Source organism: Spermophilus citellus (assembly GCF_964194105.1).
Source record: "Spermophilus citellus genome assembly, chromosome: 2".
Taxonomy (NCBI): domain Eukaryota; kingdom Metazoa; phylum Chordata; class Mammalia; order Rodentia; family Sciuridae; genus Spermophilus; species Spermophilus citellus.
The window spans coordinates 199,613,981-199,631,937 of record NC_138183.1 but is presented as its reverse complement, the minus strand read 5'-3'; the positions used below and the strand labels follow the sequence as shown (position 1 = coordinate 199,631,937).

The 17,957-nt window shown below is 40.7% G+C and overlaps 2 protein-coding genes across 2 annotated transcripts in view; one reads left to right on the top strand and one right to left on the bottom strand.

The window, feature by feature from the left end:
* RRP8 (ribosomal RNA processing 8) overlaps window positions 1-11,310 on the top strand; it is a 66,009-nt gene extending 54,699 nt beyond the window's left edge. Inside the window, exon 7 of the transcript XR_014019721.1 lies at window positions 11,194-11,310. The gene's annotated coding sequence lies outside the window, so the exon portion shown is untranslated. The remainder of the gene's footprint in view (window positions 1-11,193) is intronic.
* The window catches only part of LOC308641750 (dynein heavy chain domain-containing protein 1-like), a gene marked incomplete at its 5' end in the record, with an annotated part of 66,174 nt that overhangs the window by 26,626 nt on the left and 21,591 nt on the right, over window positions 1-17,957 (bottom strand). The window contains 8 exons of the mRNA XM_081280361.1: window positions 11,202-11,490; window positions 12,054-12,246; window positions 12,399-12,576; window positions 12,781-15,667; window positions 15,775-15,872; window positions 16,199-16,324; window positions 16,844-17,051; window positions 17,555-17,646. Of these exons, the coding sequence (XP_081136487.1) occupies window positions 11,202-11,490; window positions 12,054-12,246; window positions 12,399-12,576; window positions 12,781-15,667; window positions 15,775-15,872; window positions 16,199-16,324; window positions 16,844-17,051; window positions 17,555-17,646 (4,071 nt within the window). The remainder of the gene's footprint in view (window positions 1-11,201; window positions 11,491-12,053; window positions 12,247-12,398; window positions 12,577-12,780; window positions 15,668-15,774; window positions 15,873-16,198; window positions 16,325-16,843; window positions 17,052-17,554; window positions 17,647-17,957) is intronic.

The following is a 17,957-nucleotide window of genomic DNA, read 5'->3' as shown; positions in this document are numbered from 1 at the left end:
GAGAGCATTTCTAAGATGGAAAATTTATACCACTGAGGGCCTATATTTAAAAAAAAATAGAGAGATCCCAAATAAGTTTATGCTCCACCCCAAGTTCTTAGAATAAGAAGAAAAAACTAATTTCCAAGCTAGTAGAAGACAGAAAATGACTAGGATCAGAACCAAAATTATAAAAATTGAGAATATAAAAAATGCACAGCACAGATGTAATGAAAAGATGGTTTTCAACAAGATAAAATTGATAAATCCAATAAGACTCCCAATATACAAAAAGTGTAATCAAAAATCAATAAATAGTATGGCATCAAATTGAAACATTTTCCACAGCAAAGTAAACAATCAAGAACATGAAGAGAAGAGAGAGCCTACAAAATGGGAGAAAATCTTTGCCACCTGCACCTCAGATAGGGCATTAATATCCAGGATATACAAAGAAATTTTAAAACTTAACACCAAAACACACACACACACACACACACACACACACACACACGAAGAAAAAAACATTAACAACAAATAGACCAATCAATAAGTGGACAAAGGAACTAAACAGACACTTCTCAAAGATTTCTTCTTTTATTTCTAAGAAATGTCAACATATATATGAAAAAAATGTTCAACATCTCTAGCAATTAGTAAATTCAAATTAAAACCACACTGAGATGTCATCTCACTCCAGTTAGAATGGCAATTATCAAGAATACAAGTAACAATAAATGTTGGTGAAGATACAGGAAAAGGTTACACTCATACATTATTGGTGGGGCTGCAAACTGGTACAACCACTCTGCAAAGCAGTATGGAGTTTCCTCAAAAAAAAAAAAAAAACCCTAGGAATAGAACCACCATTATACCCAGTTACCCCACTCCTTGATATATATTCAAAGAATTTAAAATCAGCATACTACAGTGACACAGCCATATCAATGTTTATAAAATCACAATTCACAATAGCTAAGCCAACCTAGCTGCCCTTCAACAGATGAAAGGATCAAGAAAATGTGGCATATATAATACACATGGAGTATTATCCAATCATTAAGAAGAAAGACTTTATGACATTTTCCAGTAAATAGATCTGGAGACTGTCATGATAAGTGAAATGAGCCAATCCCCAGAAGCCAAAGGTAAAATGTTTTTCTAACATAAGGAAGCTAACCCTCAATAAGAGAAGGGCAAGAGAATAGAAGTTCACTAGAGTAGACAAGGGGGAATGAAGGGAGGGGAGGGGAAATAGGAAAAGGAAAGACAGTAAAATGAATCTGACATAAATTTCCTCACCATCATATACATCCATAAGAAATTAATTTAAAAAATAACTATGGATAAATGGCAGAAAGATCAATAGAGGGAAGGGAGAAGAGGGTGGAGAGAGGGGAGAAGGAGATGTACTGGGTTCTGAATTAGAATAAGATATATTCCATGCTTGGATAATAGGTTCTACTGTCATATATAACCAAAAAGAACCAACTTTAAAAACAAAAAAGATTCATCCTACCCTTCCTGCAGGACAAGACAACTACTATATTTCAGGTGCCTTATAGTCCAAGGAGGTTAGGGCCCAGGAGGAAAAGAGTAAACAGGTAATCTAATAATAAGTAGGGCTAGTATGGAATTGGGTAAGCATTCCATAGTATGAAAGAGAACAGACTTATCTGAACCTGGGAGCATCTGGAAGACTTCTGCAGATGACTTCTACACTAAGTCCTGGAGAACATAAAATAACTAGACAAAGAAAATGGAGGGGTTGGGGATGTGGCTCAAGCGGTAGTGCGCTCGCCTGGCATGCGTGCGGCCTGGGTTCGATCCTCAGCACCACATACAAACAAAGATGTTGTGTCCGCCGAAAAACTAAAAAATAAATATTAAAAAATTTTTTAAAAAAGAAAATGGATAGGGATTAGGTGGAGAGTTGAGAAAAAGAAATATTCAAAAATGCTCAAAGGTGAGAGAGTATGGAACTGTGAATGATTCAACATATATATGGGAAAGTTCCAAGAAATGATGCTGGAGGTACTAAAAGTCAGGGACTAAGATGTTTATCCTGAAGTCTTTGGAGAATTAACAAAGATAATAGATAAAATAATAGTTTTAATAGATAAGTAACCCCATAAGATTAGCCTTTTAGAAACACCTTTGGAATTGCAAATTATGAAACTCCAGGCACCATAAACTAGAACTAGAACATTTTCTCTTGGAAATAATTTTCTCTTGACTGTACCACTCCTTTTTTTCTAAGAAGTGTTGGGAAGGAGAAGCATGTCCCTAGATTATGCAAATAGAGAAAGTGGGATGGTGAGCAGTTTGGAAGAGAGATGTGGCTATGTGTTGATTATGGGCACATGAATGCTTGGTTTTTAAGTTTCACTTGTGAGAGAAGCACTAAAATAAGTAGTTGACAGGGTTTGCTTTTGATTAAGACAACTTATACACTCTTGAGTCAAAATTTGTTTAATCTCTATTTCCTCAACTGAAAAGTAAGAATACCAATATATAAACTTTTATTGAGGTCTTATATACAAGGCCTCACTTACATACAGAGCATAAAAAAGATGAATAATTTCAAGCAGAGAAACTATATTTCTCAGGGACTGAGGTGTGGGAGAAATGGAAAGATGTTAGTCAAAGGATACAAATTTTCAGTTATAAGAGGAATAAATTCTGAAGATTTACCATACAGCATCAATAGTGATGGTTAATTAATTTGATTGTGACAGTCATTACACAATGTATATTATGAAATCATCACATTGTACACGTTGATTATATTCTATTTTCATTTGTCAATTAAAAATTTTGTGTGATCTTTAAAAAAGATTGATAACCAAACTAGTGAAAAGAAAGAGAAAACCCAAATCAATACAATTAAAGATGATAAAGGAGATATTACTACAGACTCTACTGAAATTCCAAGGATAATTAGAACCTATTTGAAAATTTATACTTCAATGAACTGGAAAATCTAAACGACATTGACAAATTTATAGACACATATGACCTGCCCAAATGGAACAAGAAAGATAAAGAAAACCTAAACAGACCACTATCAAGTAATGAAATCGGAACAGAAATTAAACACCTTCCAAAAAAGCCCAGGACCAGATGGATTCTCAACTGAGTTCTACCAGACCTTTACAGAAGAACTACACCAGTCTTTCTCAAATTATTCCATGGAATTGAAAGGGAACAGCCAAATATATTGTATGAAACTAGTATAACCCTGATACTAAAACCACACAATGTGCATCAAGGAAAGAAAACTACAGACCAGTATCCCTGATGAACATAGATATAAATATCTTTAATAAGATACTAGCAAACTGATTAAAAAAACACATACAGAAAAGACAACACATCATAATCAAATAGGTTTAATTCCAGAGATGTAAGTTTGGTTCAACATATGCAAATCAATAAATGTAATTCATCACTTAAACAGAATTAAGGACAAGAATCACATGAGCATCTCAATAGATGGGGGAAAGGCCTTTGATTAAATCCAGTACCCAATCATTAAAAAGTACCTATGCATATGCTGGAGAAGCTAAGGATGGAAGGAACATACCTCAACATTGTACAGGCCATTTATGAAAAACCCATCATACTGAATAGAAAAAACACTAAAAACCTTTTCTTTTAAATGAGGACCAAGACAAGCATGTCCACTCTCACCACTTATATTCAGTGTAGTCCTCAAAACATAAGACAAAACCAGGAGGCAAGAAAAAAATCAAAGGGATACAATTCGGAAAAGAAGTCCAACCATCTTTCTTTGCCAATGACATGATCCTGTATCTAGAAGATTAAAAAAAAAACAGTAGACTTCTAGAGGTTAAAAGTTCAGCAAAATACAAGCAAAATACAAGATCAACACCCATAAAATCAATAGCTTTCCTACACTCCAACATTGATTCAGCTGAGGAAGAACTCAGGAAAACCATCCCATTCATAATAACCTAAAAAACATAATAATAAAATACTTGGGAATTAATCTAACTAAGGAGGTAAAAGAACTCTACAGTAATAATTGTAGTATGTTGAGGAAAGAAATTGGAAAAGACTGTACAAGATGGAAAGATCTTCCACATTCTTGGATAGGCAGAATTAATATTGTAAAAATGACCATAGTATCCTAAGAAATATATTCAGTGCAATCCCCATCAAAATACCAATGAATTCTTCACAGAATGAGGAAAAACAATTCTTACATTCATTTGGAAGAATAAAAGACCCAGAATAACCAAAGCAATACTGAGAAAGAATAGCAAAGCAGGAGGCATCACATTACCTGATCTGAAATTATACTACAGAGCTATAGCAACAAAACCAGCATGATATTGGCATCAAAATAGACGTGAAGACCAATGGAACAGAATAGAAGACACAGAGACAAATCCACCTACCTACAGCCATCTGATGCTTGACAAAGATTCCAAAAATGTATTTTGGAGAAAAGACAGTCTTTTAAACAAAAGGTACTGGGAATACTAGAAAGATATATTTTAAAAAATGAGACTCCTATTTCTCACCCTGCAGAAAATCCAAATTGATACAGATAAAAGACTTAGGAATTAGACCAGAAACCTTGCGACTGCTAGAATAAAACATAGTGTTCATATTCCATCATATAGGTGCTGGCACCGACTTCCTTGATAAGACCCTCAAGTGCAAAAAATAAAACCAAGAATCAGTAAGTTGGATACCATCAAACTAAAAGCTTCTGCACAGCAAAGGAAGTGATTAAGAGCATGAAAAGAGAGACTACAGACTAGAGAAATTTTGGCTACCTACTCCTTTGATAAGGGATTAATTTTCATAATACATAAAGAACTCAAAAAACTGAATACCAAAAGCAAATAACCCAATCAATAAATGGACAAAAGAATTCAAAAGAAACTTCTCAAAATAAGAAACACAAAAAAATGGCCAACAAATATAAGAAATAATGCTCAACATCTCTAGCAATCAGTGCATATCAAGACTGTACAAAGAGCTGGCATAGTGGTGCATGCTTGTAATCCCAATGGCTCAGGAGGCTGATGCTGAAGGATCTTGAGTTCAAAGCAATCCTCAGTAACTTAGTGAGACAGTGTATAAATAAAATATAAAAAGGGCAGGGATTTGGCTCAGTGTTAGGTATCCCTGGTTTCAATCCCCAGTTTAAAAAAAAAAAAAACTACACTAAGATTTCATCTTATTCCAGTCAAATGGCAATAATCATCACAAATTTTAGTAATTTGAGTTTTCTTTCTCTTTCTCTTCATTAGTGTGGCTAAGGGTTTATCAATTTTATTTATTTATTCAAAGTTAAAACTTTTTTGTAAATTTTTTGAATAATTTTTGTTTATATTTCATTGATTTTAGCTATGGCTTTAATTATTTCTTGTCTTGTATGCTTTGGTCTTGATTTATTCCTCTTTTTCTAGTGCTATGTGATATAATGTTAGGTTATTTATTTGACTATTTTCTATTCTTTTAATGAATGAGCTCAATGCAATGAACTTTCCTCTTAAAGCTGTCTTTATAGTGTCCCAGATATTTTGATATGTTGTGTCACTATTCTCATTTATTCTAAGTATTTTTTTTATTTCATCCCTGATTTCTTCTGCCATCCATCTGTCATTCAATAGTGTATATTCAGTGTTAGATTCTATTTTTTAGTTTCTATTTTTTTATTGTTGATTTCTAATTTCATTCCATTATGATCAAATAGAATGCAAGGTATTATCTCTATTATTTTTTATTTGCTAAGAGTTGCTTTGTTTATTTAAAATAAAATAGACTTAAAATTTGGTCTATTTTATTTTAAAATACTTTTAGTTATAGATGGACATAATAATAATTTTATTTTGTTTATCTAGTTTTATGTGGTGCTGTGGATCGAACTCAATGCCTCACACATGCTAGGCAAGTGTTCCACCACTGAGCTAAAACCCCAGCACAAAATGTGGTCTCTTTTAGAGAAGGATACATGTGCTGCTGAAAAGTGTGTTGTATCGCTTATGTATGAAATATTCTATATATGTCTGGTAAGTGTAAATTAATAATTGTATTAGAGTTCTATAGTTTTTGTTTCGTTTTTGGAGGATCTACCCATTGGTGAAAGAGGTGTGTTAAAGTCACCCAGTATCATTATGTTGGGTTCTATTTGAGTCTTGAAATTGAGAAGGTGTTTGTTTGTTTGATGTACATAGATGCTCCATTGTTTGGGGCATATTTACAATTGTTATGTCTTGATGATATATAATTCCTTTAAGTGGTATGAAATGCCCTCCTTTGTCCCTTCTGATTAACATGGCTTAAAGTCTACTTTACCTTATATGTTTTTCAATCCAGTCTGCCAGTTTTTGTCTTTTGTGATGATTGTACTCCATTTATGTTCAAAGTTATTATTGCAATATGATTTGCATTCCCAGTCATTTTGGTTCATTTCTGGCTTTTGATTTCAATTAGTTTATCCTTTGACTGACTATTCCTTTAGTTTCTCCCTTTGCTAGTTTTCACTTTTTAAAAAATTTTGCTGAGAATGTTCTGTAGTTCAGGCTTTCTAGTAGTGAATTCTTTCAACTTTTGTTTACCATGGAAGGTTTTTATTTCATCTTCAAATCTGAAGCTTAATTTTGCTGGGTATAGTTTTCCTGGTTGGCATATATTTTCCTCCAGAGCTTGGTATATATTTTTCTGAGAGCTTTTAGCTTTGAGCGTCTGGGTTAAGAAATCAGCTGAGATCCAAATTGTTTCCCCTCTAAATGTAATGAGACATATTTTTATGGTAGGATTTAAAATTCATTCTTTATTTTATTCTGTTAGGCATTTTCATAATAATGTGCATTGGTATTATTGTATATTTGAGGTCCTGTAAGTGTCCCGTATTTGATTTTACATTTCATTCTTTGGGAAGTTTGGGAATGATAGTATTTTATTGAAAAGACTGTGTATTCCTTTGGTTTGTATCTCTATGCCTTCATCTATCCTGATAAATCTTAAATTTTGGTCTTTTCATATTATCCCACATTTCTTGAAAGATATATTCATGGTCTCTTAACATCTTCTCTGCATGGTCAAAATTATTTTCAAGATTACATATTTTGTCTTCATTGCCTGAAACTCTCTGTCTTCCAAGTGGTCTAGTCTGTTGTTTGGGCTTTCTATTGAATTTTTAATTTGGGGCACTTTCTTCCTTTGTTTTTTCATGTTGTTTATGTATGTCTTTCCTTCTAGCTCTGCAGTTCTGAGGTGTTACAGTTTTCACCCTATAGATTTATAGTGTCCTTGCAGGGTTCCAATACCTCTCATTTAAGGGGGAGGTCAATATTAACAGATCACAATACAAACAATATACAGCCTTAAACCAAATAGTTGCTAATAAGACGTTTATGATTTTGTCACAATATACAGAAATGATGAGTTCACTTATTATCTATAATATATACAGTAGTTTTGCAAAAGGGTCTACAGTTTCTGATGGTGGACAAAGAGAGAACCTGGGGTGGGGTGTAGGATCAAATGTTAAGGAGGTAGGAGGTGAGGATATAGAGTTATCAGATCTTAGGTAGCATGAAAGAGGAATCAAAAGAAATTATCTAGTAGCAGAAGAAATAAGAAAAAGTGAATTGGGGAGAGAAGTAAGTAAAAATACAATAGAGAGAGCACAAAAAAACCAAACAAATATAGAAATTAAGAAAAAAAGTGAAAATAGGAAATAAAAGAATATACAATGCAATTATGATATACTATTCAGACATTCCAGTAGCCTAATCCATGAAAAGTACTTGGTTTCACAAATGTTGGGGATATGAGGGTGGGAGAAGAGAGAGAGAGAGAGAGAAAAGAAAAAAAAACTCGAAAAAAAATTAAAGGCTTTTTTTCTGTCAGAGTTCAGTATCTTTCCTGTTTCCCTTCTCATCCCATAGGTGGAGTTGTCTGTCATTTGCTGGTATCTCCACCCTCAGGGTGGTGAAGGTTTTTATGGTGGAAGAGTTGGTTTTGGTGGTAGAATTCCTTGATATTGGATATAGCACTTGCTGTCTCTATTGACAGATTGCACCCCAAGAATCTCCTTTGGAGCCCACGCATATGATGTGAGTGCCTGGTCTTATCTCCTTATATTGCCTGTAGACCTCACAATTCCTGGTCCCTACTTTAGCCTCTAAACTGTATCTCACTCACCACTCCCTTCCTACTCCCCAATCAGGAGCCTTTCTCTTTGGAGGTCTTGCGGGCTGTGCTCTGGGGCCTGTGCACCTGTCACAGAGAGCTGTTTTGTATCAGGCAGATCAGAACCAGTCTTTGCGAGGTATGGACCAGCCATGTAGCTGCAAACACTGCGCCAGGTTAGTAGCTGCGGGGGAGAGGGGAGAGTTGAAATACTATAGGTATCTTGATATTGTTTCTAGGCCCCAGCTTGTGTCCCAAGCTGGGGGTTGCCCCAAGTAAAGATAGTGCTGGTGGTAGCAAGGATAATCAAAGACTTCGACAAAGGTGTCCCAAGATGGAGGTGGCTACTTTCGGAGATGAAGTGTCAGGTCAGGCCAGGCAGTGGCGTTAGGCAGCATGTTCAAAGATGAAGCTCTGTAGCATGCAGGGTTATGGCTGGCAGCTGTCTCCATACCCTGTCCGGTGTCCCCAGTTGCAGGCGACTATGGCAGTAGTTGAAGTACCCCAAGATGGATGCAACCAGGGGAGCCCCATGCTGGTAGATGGGGGTCCACAAGGAACGATGGCCGGGGGTTCTGTGCATGAGCAACTGTTGGGGATCCTCTAATAACTTGCAGAGAAACAGTATTCCCACTGTTTGAATCCCATGTCATGGAGCAACGAGGAATGCAGCCTTACTCTAGCTCACCATCTTGGATCCCCCCCACATTTTCTTTATTAATTCATCTGTTGAAGGACACCTAAGTTGGTTCCATAGTTTAGCTATTGTGAGTTAAGCTGCTATCAACATAAATGTGGTTGCGTCACTGAAGAATGCTGATTTGAAAGCCTTAGGTTATATATCAAGGAGTAGTATAGCTGGGTCAAATGGTGGTTTCATTCCAAGTTTTCTGAGGAATCTCCATACTGCATTCCAAGATGATTGCACCAATTTGCAATGTATGAGTATACCTTTTCCCCACATCCTCATCAACACTTATTGTTGCTTGTATTCTTGATAATTGCTATTCTTACTGGAGTGAGATGAAATCTTAATTTTTGTTTGCATTTCTCTAATTGCTAGAGATGATGAACATTCTTTTCATGTATGTTGATCAACTGTGATTTCTACTATGAAGAAGAAGCCCATTTATTGATTGGGTTATTTGGTTTTTTGGTAATTAGTTTTTTAAGTTCTTTATTTATGTTGCAGATTAGTGCTTGAAGTGATCTTCCACCTCCCGAATTTTCTCTCTGATTCCACTTCTTACATCATCCTTAACCTCACAGATCAATTTAACTATGTACATTCTAAACTCCTTCTCTGACATTTCTTCTACTGAGGTGTGACTGCATTCTATTATTGCAGCATCTTGGTTTCATTTGGGGGGATTTGTTCCCTTTTCATATTGTTTGTGTGGCTACTTATCTATAAGTATGGGTCTGAGGCAGTACAGTTTCTACCCTGTAGACTTATATTGTTCCTGAATGTTTCCAGTACCTTGCCATTAAGGGGGAGAGAAAAAAAAATAACACCAACCAATGCAAACAATATATAGCCTTAAACCAAGTAGCTCCTCCTAAGACATCTACAATTTTGTTGCAATAAACAGAAATAATATGATCAATTATTGACTACAATAAAAAGAGTAAGTTTGCAAAAAGGTTTACAATCTCAAATGTTGGACATATAGAGGACAGAAATGTTGTAGGATGTGATGTTTATGAGGGAGGAGGAGAGAAAATAGAAGTAAAAAATTATAGGAAGTGTGAAGAGAGAATAGTAGAGGTTGACTGTTAGCAGAAGAAAAGGGAGAAAGAGAATTGAGGGGCATGAATAAGTGAGAGGAAAATATATACATAGTATATATTTTAAAAAATTAAAAACAGAAAAAAGTAAAAATAAAAGAATACAAAACTGAAATATACTAATCCTAGTTCTCAATAAATTGATGCATGAAAAAATTGGTTTTAAAAATGGTAGAAATGTAAGAGAAAAAAGAAAAAGAAAAGAAAAAAAGGATCCCAATGAAAAATTGAACACTTGTTTCTGTTGGAGTTCAAAAGATTCTAGCTTCCTTTCTCTGAGGTTAGGTAGGGTTATCTGGAGTATGATGCTTGCTCCACCCTTGGGGGGTTAATCCTGGAGGTCGAACTCCTAGAGGCAGGGTTTAGGTTTAGGTATGCTCCAATCTCTTCACTGAATGACAACTGCTCTAGAGATTTTAAATCAGTGCACAGCCCAGCAATTGCTGGTCCACACTAGATACTTCTAATATCTGTTTGAGCATTGGCAAGCGACAAGGCAGATGCCCCGACACCAGATGCAGATCTCCTTTGGATTCTGCTCATGTGGTATAAGATTCTTCATCTTGAAAGTAATCAATAAATTCCATATCACCAGGTTTTTACAAACCCTAAATAAGATATAAAGCTTGTAAGTTTTAGTACATAGTAAATTGTACCTTTTACTACTATTTAAGCACTAATATATCCCATGAAGGACTTCAGTGTTTGACTGGAAACCCATCCAATGCCTTGATCCACTGACTTCCCTGACTTCAAAAACCTCTTATACTTATCCCTGTGATCATATTTAGAACATGTCATCATCTGGAGCTATAACACTTTAGAACTTTTAAAATTGAATATCCCAAACCTACATCATAGTTTCTCTCCTTTCCTTTATCTCTTCTATAAACTCTTATTGTGCATTTACTTCACGTCAGATATATCAAAATGAATTAGACAAATTTCCATTCTCATGAATCTCAGGGAACATATGTAGAATGATAAGATATTAATAATGAAAAACTGAGGGCTGAGGTTGTGGCTCAGCAGTAGAGCACTTGCCTAGCCTGTGCGAGGGTGCTGGGTTTGATCCTCAGCACTACACAAAAATAAATAAATAAATAGAGGTATTGTGTCTATCTATTAAAAAAAGAAAAAAGATGAAACCCTGACATTTGAACTACAGACACATATTTGAGAGCCAATTAATATTGCTAAGAATTTTATAGTCTCATGAGATGACAGTAGTTTCTTCCCTCCTCCCAGCTCCTCACCAGAAGTGGCCAGGTGCAGATCCTCCAGCAGGAAGAGGAGAGAGCTTTTATTATCAGGTTGACGCCCAGGCCATGGACTAGCTTGTGCTTGGCCCTGGATCCCTCTGCTCAGCAAGAGGCGAAGGTGAGCAGAACTGAAGGCAGGGTGGATGTTACTAGATATGTAAGAGTGATTTGGCTCCACAAGCGCCTTCAGAAAGGCTGACTTTCCTGTTGCTGCCTCTCCAGCAAGGAGCACTGGTTGTCCCCTTGACAAAAGCAGGTCCACCACATATAAGAGCCGTTCAGTCTGCAGGACAGAAACAAAGCTTACTGAGGCAAGGGATAGGGCAGTTATCATTGAAAATACAGTTCTATGGGGGCTTATCTTAAAGCTGTACTTGGAGAACATTACAAGTGTTCTCTTATGAACTGAAAATCAAAGAATGGGAGCTGGGCACAACTGTGCATGCCTGTAATTCAGTAATTTGGGAGGCTAAGATAAGAGGATTGCAAGTTTGAGTTCTGCCTCAGCAAATTAGTGACATCACCAGAAAACTTAGCAAGATCTTATCTCAAAATAAAAACATAAAAATAAAAAGGCCTGGGAATATAGATCCTTGATAAAGCACTCCCTAGTACTCCTGAGTTCAACCCAGGGGGGTGGGGGGGCAGGGAGGAGAGAGGATGAGGAGGAGGGAGGAGGAGGGAGGAGGAGGGAGGAGGGGGAGGGGAGGGGGGAGAAGGAGGAGGAGAAAGAAAAACCAAAAGAAAGAAAAGAAGCAAGAGGGCCTCAGATGGGCCTTCAACATGGACTGCTCCTAATGTAGTCACAAGTCCCAACCCTAGCTGCTGACCCACTGTGCTTTATACCTGGGTAGATGGGTAGAAGGTGCCCAGAGTTCCCTTGACACGACTGCTCAGGTACTGGCCAGTGAAGGGGACTAGTGTCCCATCTTCGGTGTTTACATGTAGATCAAACACTGAGGCTGACTGTGGTGGTTCAGGGTAGTTGGAGATGCAACTAATAGAACTCCTCATGAAGGTATCAAAGAGGGGCCAAAGTCTGCTCAGATGGACACACAGGCAAAAGTGTCAGTTCCATCTGTGACACATACAATATACCATATACCCACAGTGATGTCATATGAGTTTTAACTGCCATGGGTGAGTCCATCTCAGCCTACTTCATCCCCCATCTACTACCCCTATACGTACCTGGAATGGAGGTGGGCTCCAAAGCCCCAAATCAGGGCAAAAAGGAAGCTGCTGACAACCAGCAAGTGCTCCCGGTGCTTATTTGTCATATCATCACTGTCAGCCTGGGACTGGTTCAGAGAGCCACTTTTTGAAGACCTTAAGTGTTGGGCCAAAGGATCACTAGAGCTGAGGTCTTCTGCAATGGTCACCACAGGCAAAACAGGAGTCCAAGTAGGCAAAACGTAGGAGTCAGGGAAGAGGGTGGGCAGTAGAAGTTGCCCATATTACTTCTGTTAGTCTCCTGGCCCAGCTCCACCAAGACCCCATATTTCTGGCTCCAGCTATATCCCAGCTACCCTAAAGACCCCGTCCCTCTCACATCAGCCTTCCATCTTCCCACCTGAATGTGCCTTCTTTTCCTCATCTAGGCGCAGGTGGGGGTCAAGCAGACCACGCAAGATACGTGCCAGGCTGGTGACTTCTGCCACACCTGGGCAAACAGCCTGCTGCCCATGTACCTGCAATAGAGAACTGGCATGCTTGCGGGTAAGAAATCTGAATGTTGCAGGCACTAGAACTTCAGCCAGGTGGTTGAGCTCAGTGATTGTCTGGGACTGTAAGCGATATTCATGGGGCAGGGCTGTCATCAAGATGCTAAGCATACACTGCCAAGTCTGCTCCCCACCACACCAGACTAGAGCACAATGGCCCACCACTGTTGGGGACATGCCTTTTGCATCTGCTATCTCCATCAAGAGAAACGTACCTGGGGGTCGTGCTATCTGTTGACCGTTGGGGAGGCTAAGCTGGGAAGAGTCACTCAGGAGGCAAGTAATGGAGTCCAGCCAAGCAGCACTAGAGGCCCCATCACATACTATCCAGTGCTGCATCCCCATCAATTCTTCTCCCTGCTCCTTTGGGCCCATGCTATTACAACGAGGTTGGGCACGAAGCAGCCTGGGAAAGACACCATGGTGCCAGCAGGGACCCTCTAGGTTTCCTAGAAACTCCTGGGAACTGAGAACACTGGGGTAGAGGTGAGTAATTTCCACAGGTTGGCAGCCTTGAGTTGAGGTATTCTCCATAGCTGCCAGCCGATTCTGAATCTTAAATAAGCCATTCCAACAAGCAGTTTTTCCACTGCCTGCAGGGCCCAGGAGGAGAATGCCTGAGGCCCGGCTCAGGGCCTGACTCAGCTGCTCCAGAGACCCCAAAATGTCAGAGCCAGGATACAGTCCTACCTGCTGCAGTTCCTCCACCACCAATGGCTTCATCAGCCTGTGGACCATAGGCTCTGCTAACACTTGGCTAGCACTAGGGAAAATGCCACTGAGAAGCTCTTGGAGGTTGTGTAAGTGGGGCCCATCAAGGATGCTGAACAGTGGTGAGTGTAGCAGGGCACGCAGTAGGGCAGCTTCTTCCATGGCTGCTTGGCTGCTGGAATGCTGGAAGTTGACTTCCTCCTTATTGGTCTCATTTAGTGTCTGTATTGTATCTTCTAGTATCTGTTTGAGCAGTGGCAAGCGGCAGGGCAGATGCCCAGACACCAGCTCACGCTCTAAGGAGAAGAATTTGGATAGGCGAGTAGCCATGAGTGAGGCATTACGTACACCTGCACCCAGCAGGGTCAGCTCTGCTACTCGCTGTAGGTCAGGCAGTGCTAGTGCCACAGGCCTCAGTAGCAGGTGCAGGTTGGCAGGCACAACAGGGCTCAGGGCACGCAGTGTCAGGAGACAGCCGTAGCCAAAGCACACAGACACATGATGTTTCTCAAAGAAGCCAGTGCCAAGAAGCTGAGGCTTAGTGGGATCTATGGTACTGGTGCTTTGGGAAGCCTCCTGGTACAGTGGGGCACAGAGGTATTGCAGTTCAGCCAGGCGCTGGCCCAGGGCAGACAGCAAGCCAGGAGGCAAGTGGTGAACTGCCTCCAATAGCAGCCAGGCACCACCCTGCAGGGCACCATTCAAGTAGTTGCTCAGGCATCGGACTTCTGTCTGAGGCAAGCAGGGCATCATTACCAGCTGGCGGCCAAGAGCCTGTGCCAGGCTATTCACCAATCCTTTCTTACCCACACCATCAGGGCCCAGTAGAGTCCCACAAGCCACCTCCTCCAGGGCCAATAATAGAACCAGCACTGGCCTCTCAGGCAGCAGGCTGGGTAGTGGCCTCAGTCTGGGACCAAAGTACTCATAATTGTATAGGAAGGACCGGCCCAGCACATCTATCCAGCATGCAGCTGGTGTCAGAGAGGATTCCTTAGATATAGTAGTCATAAGACTCTGCAGGGGACTTTTGGGGATCAAATGAGGTGAACCCAGGTGATACTTGATTTGGCGGGCCCAGTGAAAGTCTGTCAGATCACTGACCTGATGCTTCTCTAGCAGTTGTGCTATATCCCGGTGAGTTACTGCCATAACCAGTAGAGCACTAAACAGGCTGGCTTGGCGGACAGAGGGCAGAGGCTGTCCACCCTTGGAGCTCCTCTGGGCTCGTATAAATTGCACCAGTACCTCTAGCTTGCCTATATGCCTGGAAGTCATGGCTAGGGTCCCCCACTCAAGCAGAGCCTCCTCCATCTCAGCTCGCCACACCACTTCTTCTGCTATCAGTATACATTGCCATGGGAAGGCCTGGATTAAATCTAGCCAGTGTTGGACATTTAGTTGCAGGGCCAACTGGTTTTGCTGAGGCAGCTTGTTAAAGGCCTCACCTTTAACAAGAGTAAGGCGGGCAGCCACACAATCCTGCAGTTTGTGCACTAGTATCAAACGCAGACACTTCTCCAAAGAGGCCAGCCATTTGGGGAGATCTGGATGCAGAAGAAGGGGCTGCTGCAGCTTCACTTCCTCCCCACCTTCCCCTAGCACAGCCAGTGTCTCTACCTGAGTTTGTCTGTTTGGACTTGACTCCTGGTCATCCATGTTTTTCTCGTTATTTTGGGGGATGGACTGGAAGTTCACAGCATGCACATGAGAAAAGCAGCGTTTGACCCACAACTGGGCTTCACATGACTCTAGAGGGGCAGCTAGCAAGGCCACGAGTTCACTATCACTAAGGAAGAAAAGGCGGGGGAATTGGGCACATACACCATAGAGCACACTCTCTAGAGCCATGATGATGCTCTCCAGCTCCACTGATCCTGCTTGCAGCATTTGTTGTAGATGCTGGCCTTGGAAATAAGGGCTCCTTTTGGCATTGGGCATTATAAGTGACAGAACCATGGGGTCAGCTACAGAGATGCGCATCAGGGTCCGATACTGATCATCCATGACCTTGAAATGAGCATTCTGTGGTGAAGGAGAGGGTAAAAATGAGTGTAAATGTGAAATGGCAACTCCCCACTCCACCACTATTCAGGAGCCTTTGCCCACTCTGCCTCAACTCCACTCCCTACCAGATCAGCACTGGGAAATTGGATCTTCATCTCATGTAGAACTTTGTTTATAAAAATCCACTTCTGCTGGAATATCACCCACACCTCTAGCAGGGCACCTATGGAAGCAGCCAGAGGGACACTGGAGAGAGACACTAGAGTACTAGCTTCTGCAAGTAGGTCCAGCCTGTTCCTAGCCTCATGGGTACCCCCATAAGCCCAACCAAAATACTCTGCTCATCAGGACCCAGGGACCTTGTTAGGGGAAATAAAACATTCATTGTAAATAAAGACCTGGTCACCCCATGTGAAGAAATATCTCTGAAGGAGATTCTCAATCTGTCCTTCAGATATTCTCCATTCAGCCTCCACCTCTTACCCCCATCCCTCTTGGCCATCCCACCTCAGGTTCCATCCATCAGCCCAGCTAAAGGCCTGCACTCACTCAGGCTATTCATGATGGTCACCCACTCCAAAGCTACTTTGTGTAAGTCTCCTGACTTTTGGATGGCCAGTATCTTAAATAACGTCTGAAGACTTCCATGTATAGAATCTTGTAAGCTACTGTAGTCTGTGGAGGAAAAAGTCAGGTGGCATTATTCCATGGGACAGGGCTACTCTCTGTAAACCTCAGAGTCTCTTGTGTTTGGCACAGAGGAGGCTGGTAAGTTTAATGAGGGTATGAGTGAAAGAAAGAATGAGTGAATGAGGATGAATCATTAGGGTGCAATCTAGAGGACAAAGCATTGAAAGACAAAATAATCATGAGGAATGGTTATTTTTTACTACATCCAGAAAAGAAAGTACCATCTCTGAAGGAGCCAGGCCTTGGCTAGGAGGAAGATGTTTGTGTGTGTGTGTGTGTGTGTGTGTGTGTGTGTGTATAGGCAGGGGACAGATATCCCATGGAGATTAAGAGTATGAGAGCTACATGGAAGACAAATTGTCAGAACAGACTGACCCCTCAGGCTACCCAGTAATGATTGGGCCCTAGCTAAAGAAACTAGATATGGCAGGGCTTGGTAGATGTAATAGATGAAAATGGTCCCAGGCAGAAGGCATTCATGAGGTCACAAGAGCTGAGTCTCACCTGAAAGAATGAAGGTGCCACTGTCCTTGCCCACTATTTCCCACTGAGGGTTACGGAGGGCCTGCCTCTTAGAGTGCTCTGAGGCTGGGGGCTCATAGGGTACATGCAGGATAAAGTTGAGAAGGCGTAGATGGCACGTTTCCCAGTACTTCTGCAGCTGTTTCAGGCTCTCTTGTGCATGAATTCGTTCATTCTCACACTGCCAGACCTGGAACACCTGGGTCTCAGATGCCAGGACTGGCATATGGCTGAGGAGAAAGCTTTAAAGCAAGGACTTAGGGACTGAGTCTGAGACAAACTCAAGGGACAGGGTTCAGGAAGTAAAAGTCTCAGAGATGGAGGAAGAGTGAGACCATCAGGCTTCAAAGATAGCCCAGGTAGGTTAAAACCTACCTTTGTGCAAGGCTCTCACTGAGCAGATAATACTTTGATCAGCTTGTTCTCTTTTGGGACAGGGTAAATGTTAGGGGACATCTGCTGTTCTGTGTGCCTACCACTTAGAGGTTGCTACCCATTTCCTTCTCCTAGGGAGAACATTCAGTCATATAGTGTCTAGAATCACCCATCAGATCATCTGAAGACTTAAGGACTTGTTCTTACATGCCAACATCTACTGCCCCTGTGTTTCAAGGAACTACTAGCCCTTGATTGACTCTATTACAGGTATTGGGCTTGGACCACCTCTTTTAACTCTCTCCTGTGGACCCCCACCTGGTTGATTCGATCTGCAAACTCCAGCAGCGGACAAGCGAGCAGCTGGCCCAGTGTTAGGAGTTCCATATTGTGAATGTTCAGCCCTAAAGCTAGAGGTAGAAGAGACAAGTCAGAAGAAAACCCAGCATGTGACAGAATCCCACCCATGTTTTAGAGTTTAATTCTACCATAAGTCCAGATGCAAGACCCAGAGCCCAGCCCAGACTGCAGATCTTAGTGCACAAAAGCTCAGAACCCAAGATGCAAAGCACAGTACAGAGTTCAGAACCAAGACCCCAAGCAAAGCCCAGCCACTATCATCCCTTCCAAGTCAGCAAAGGGTAGCCTACAGAAAAGAGATTAGAATTTTCTTATCTGTTGGAGAAAGAATATTATGGTATTTGGGGGGAAAGCAGGGAGA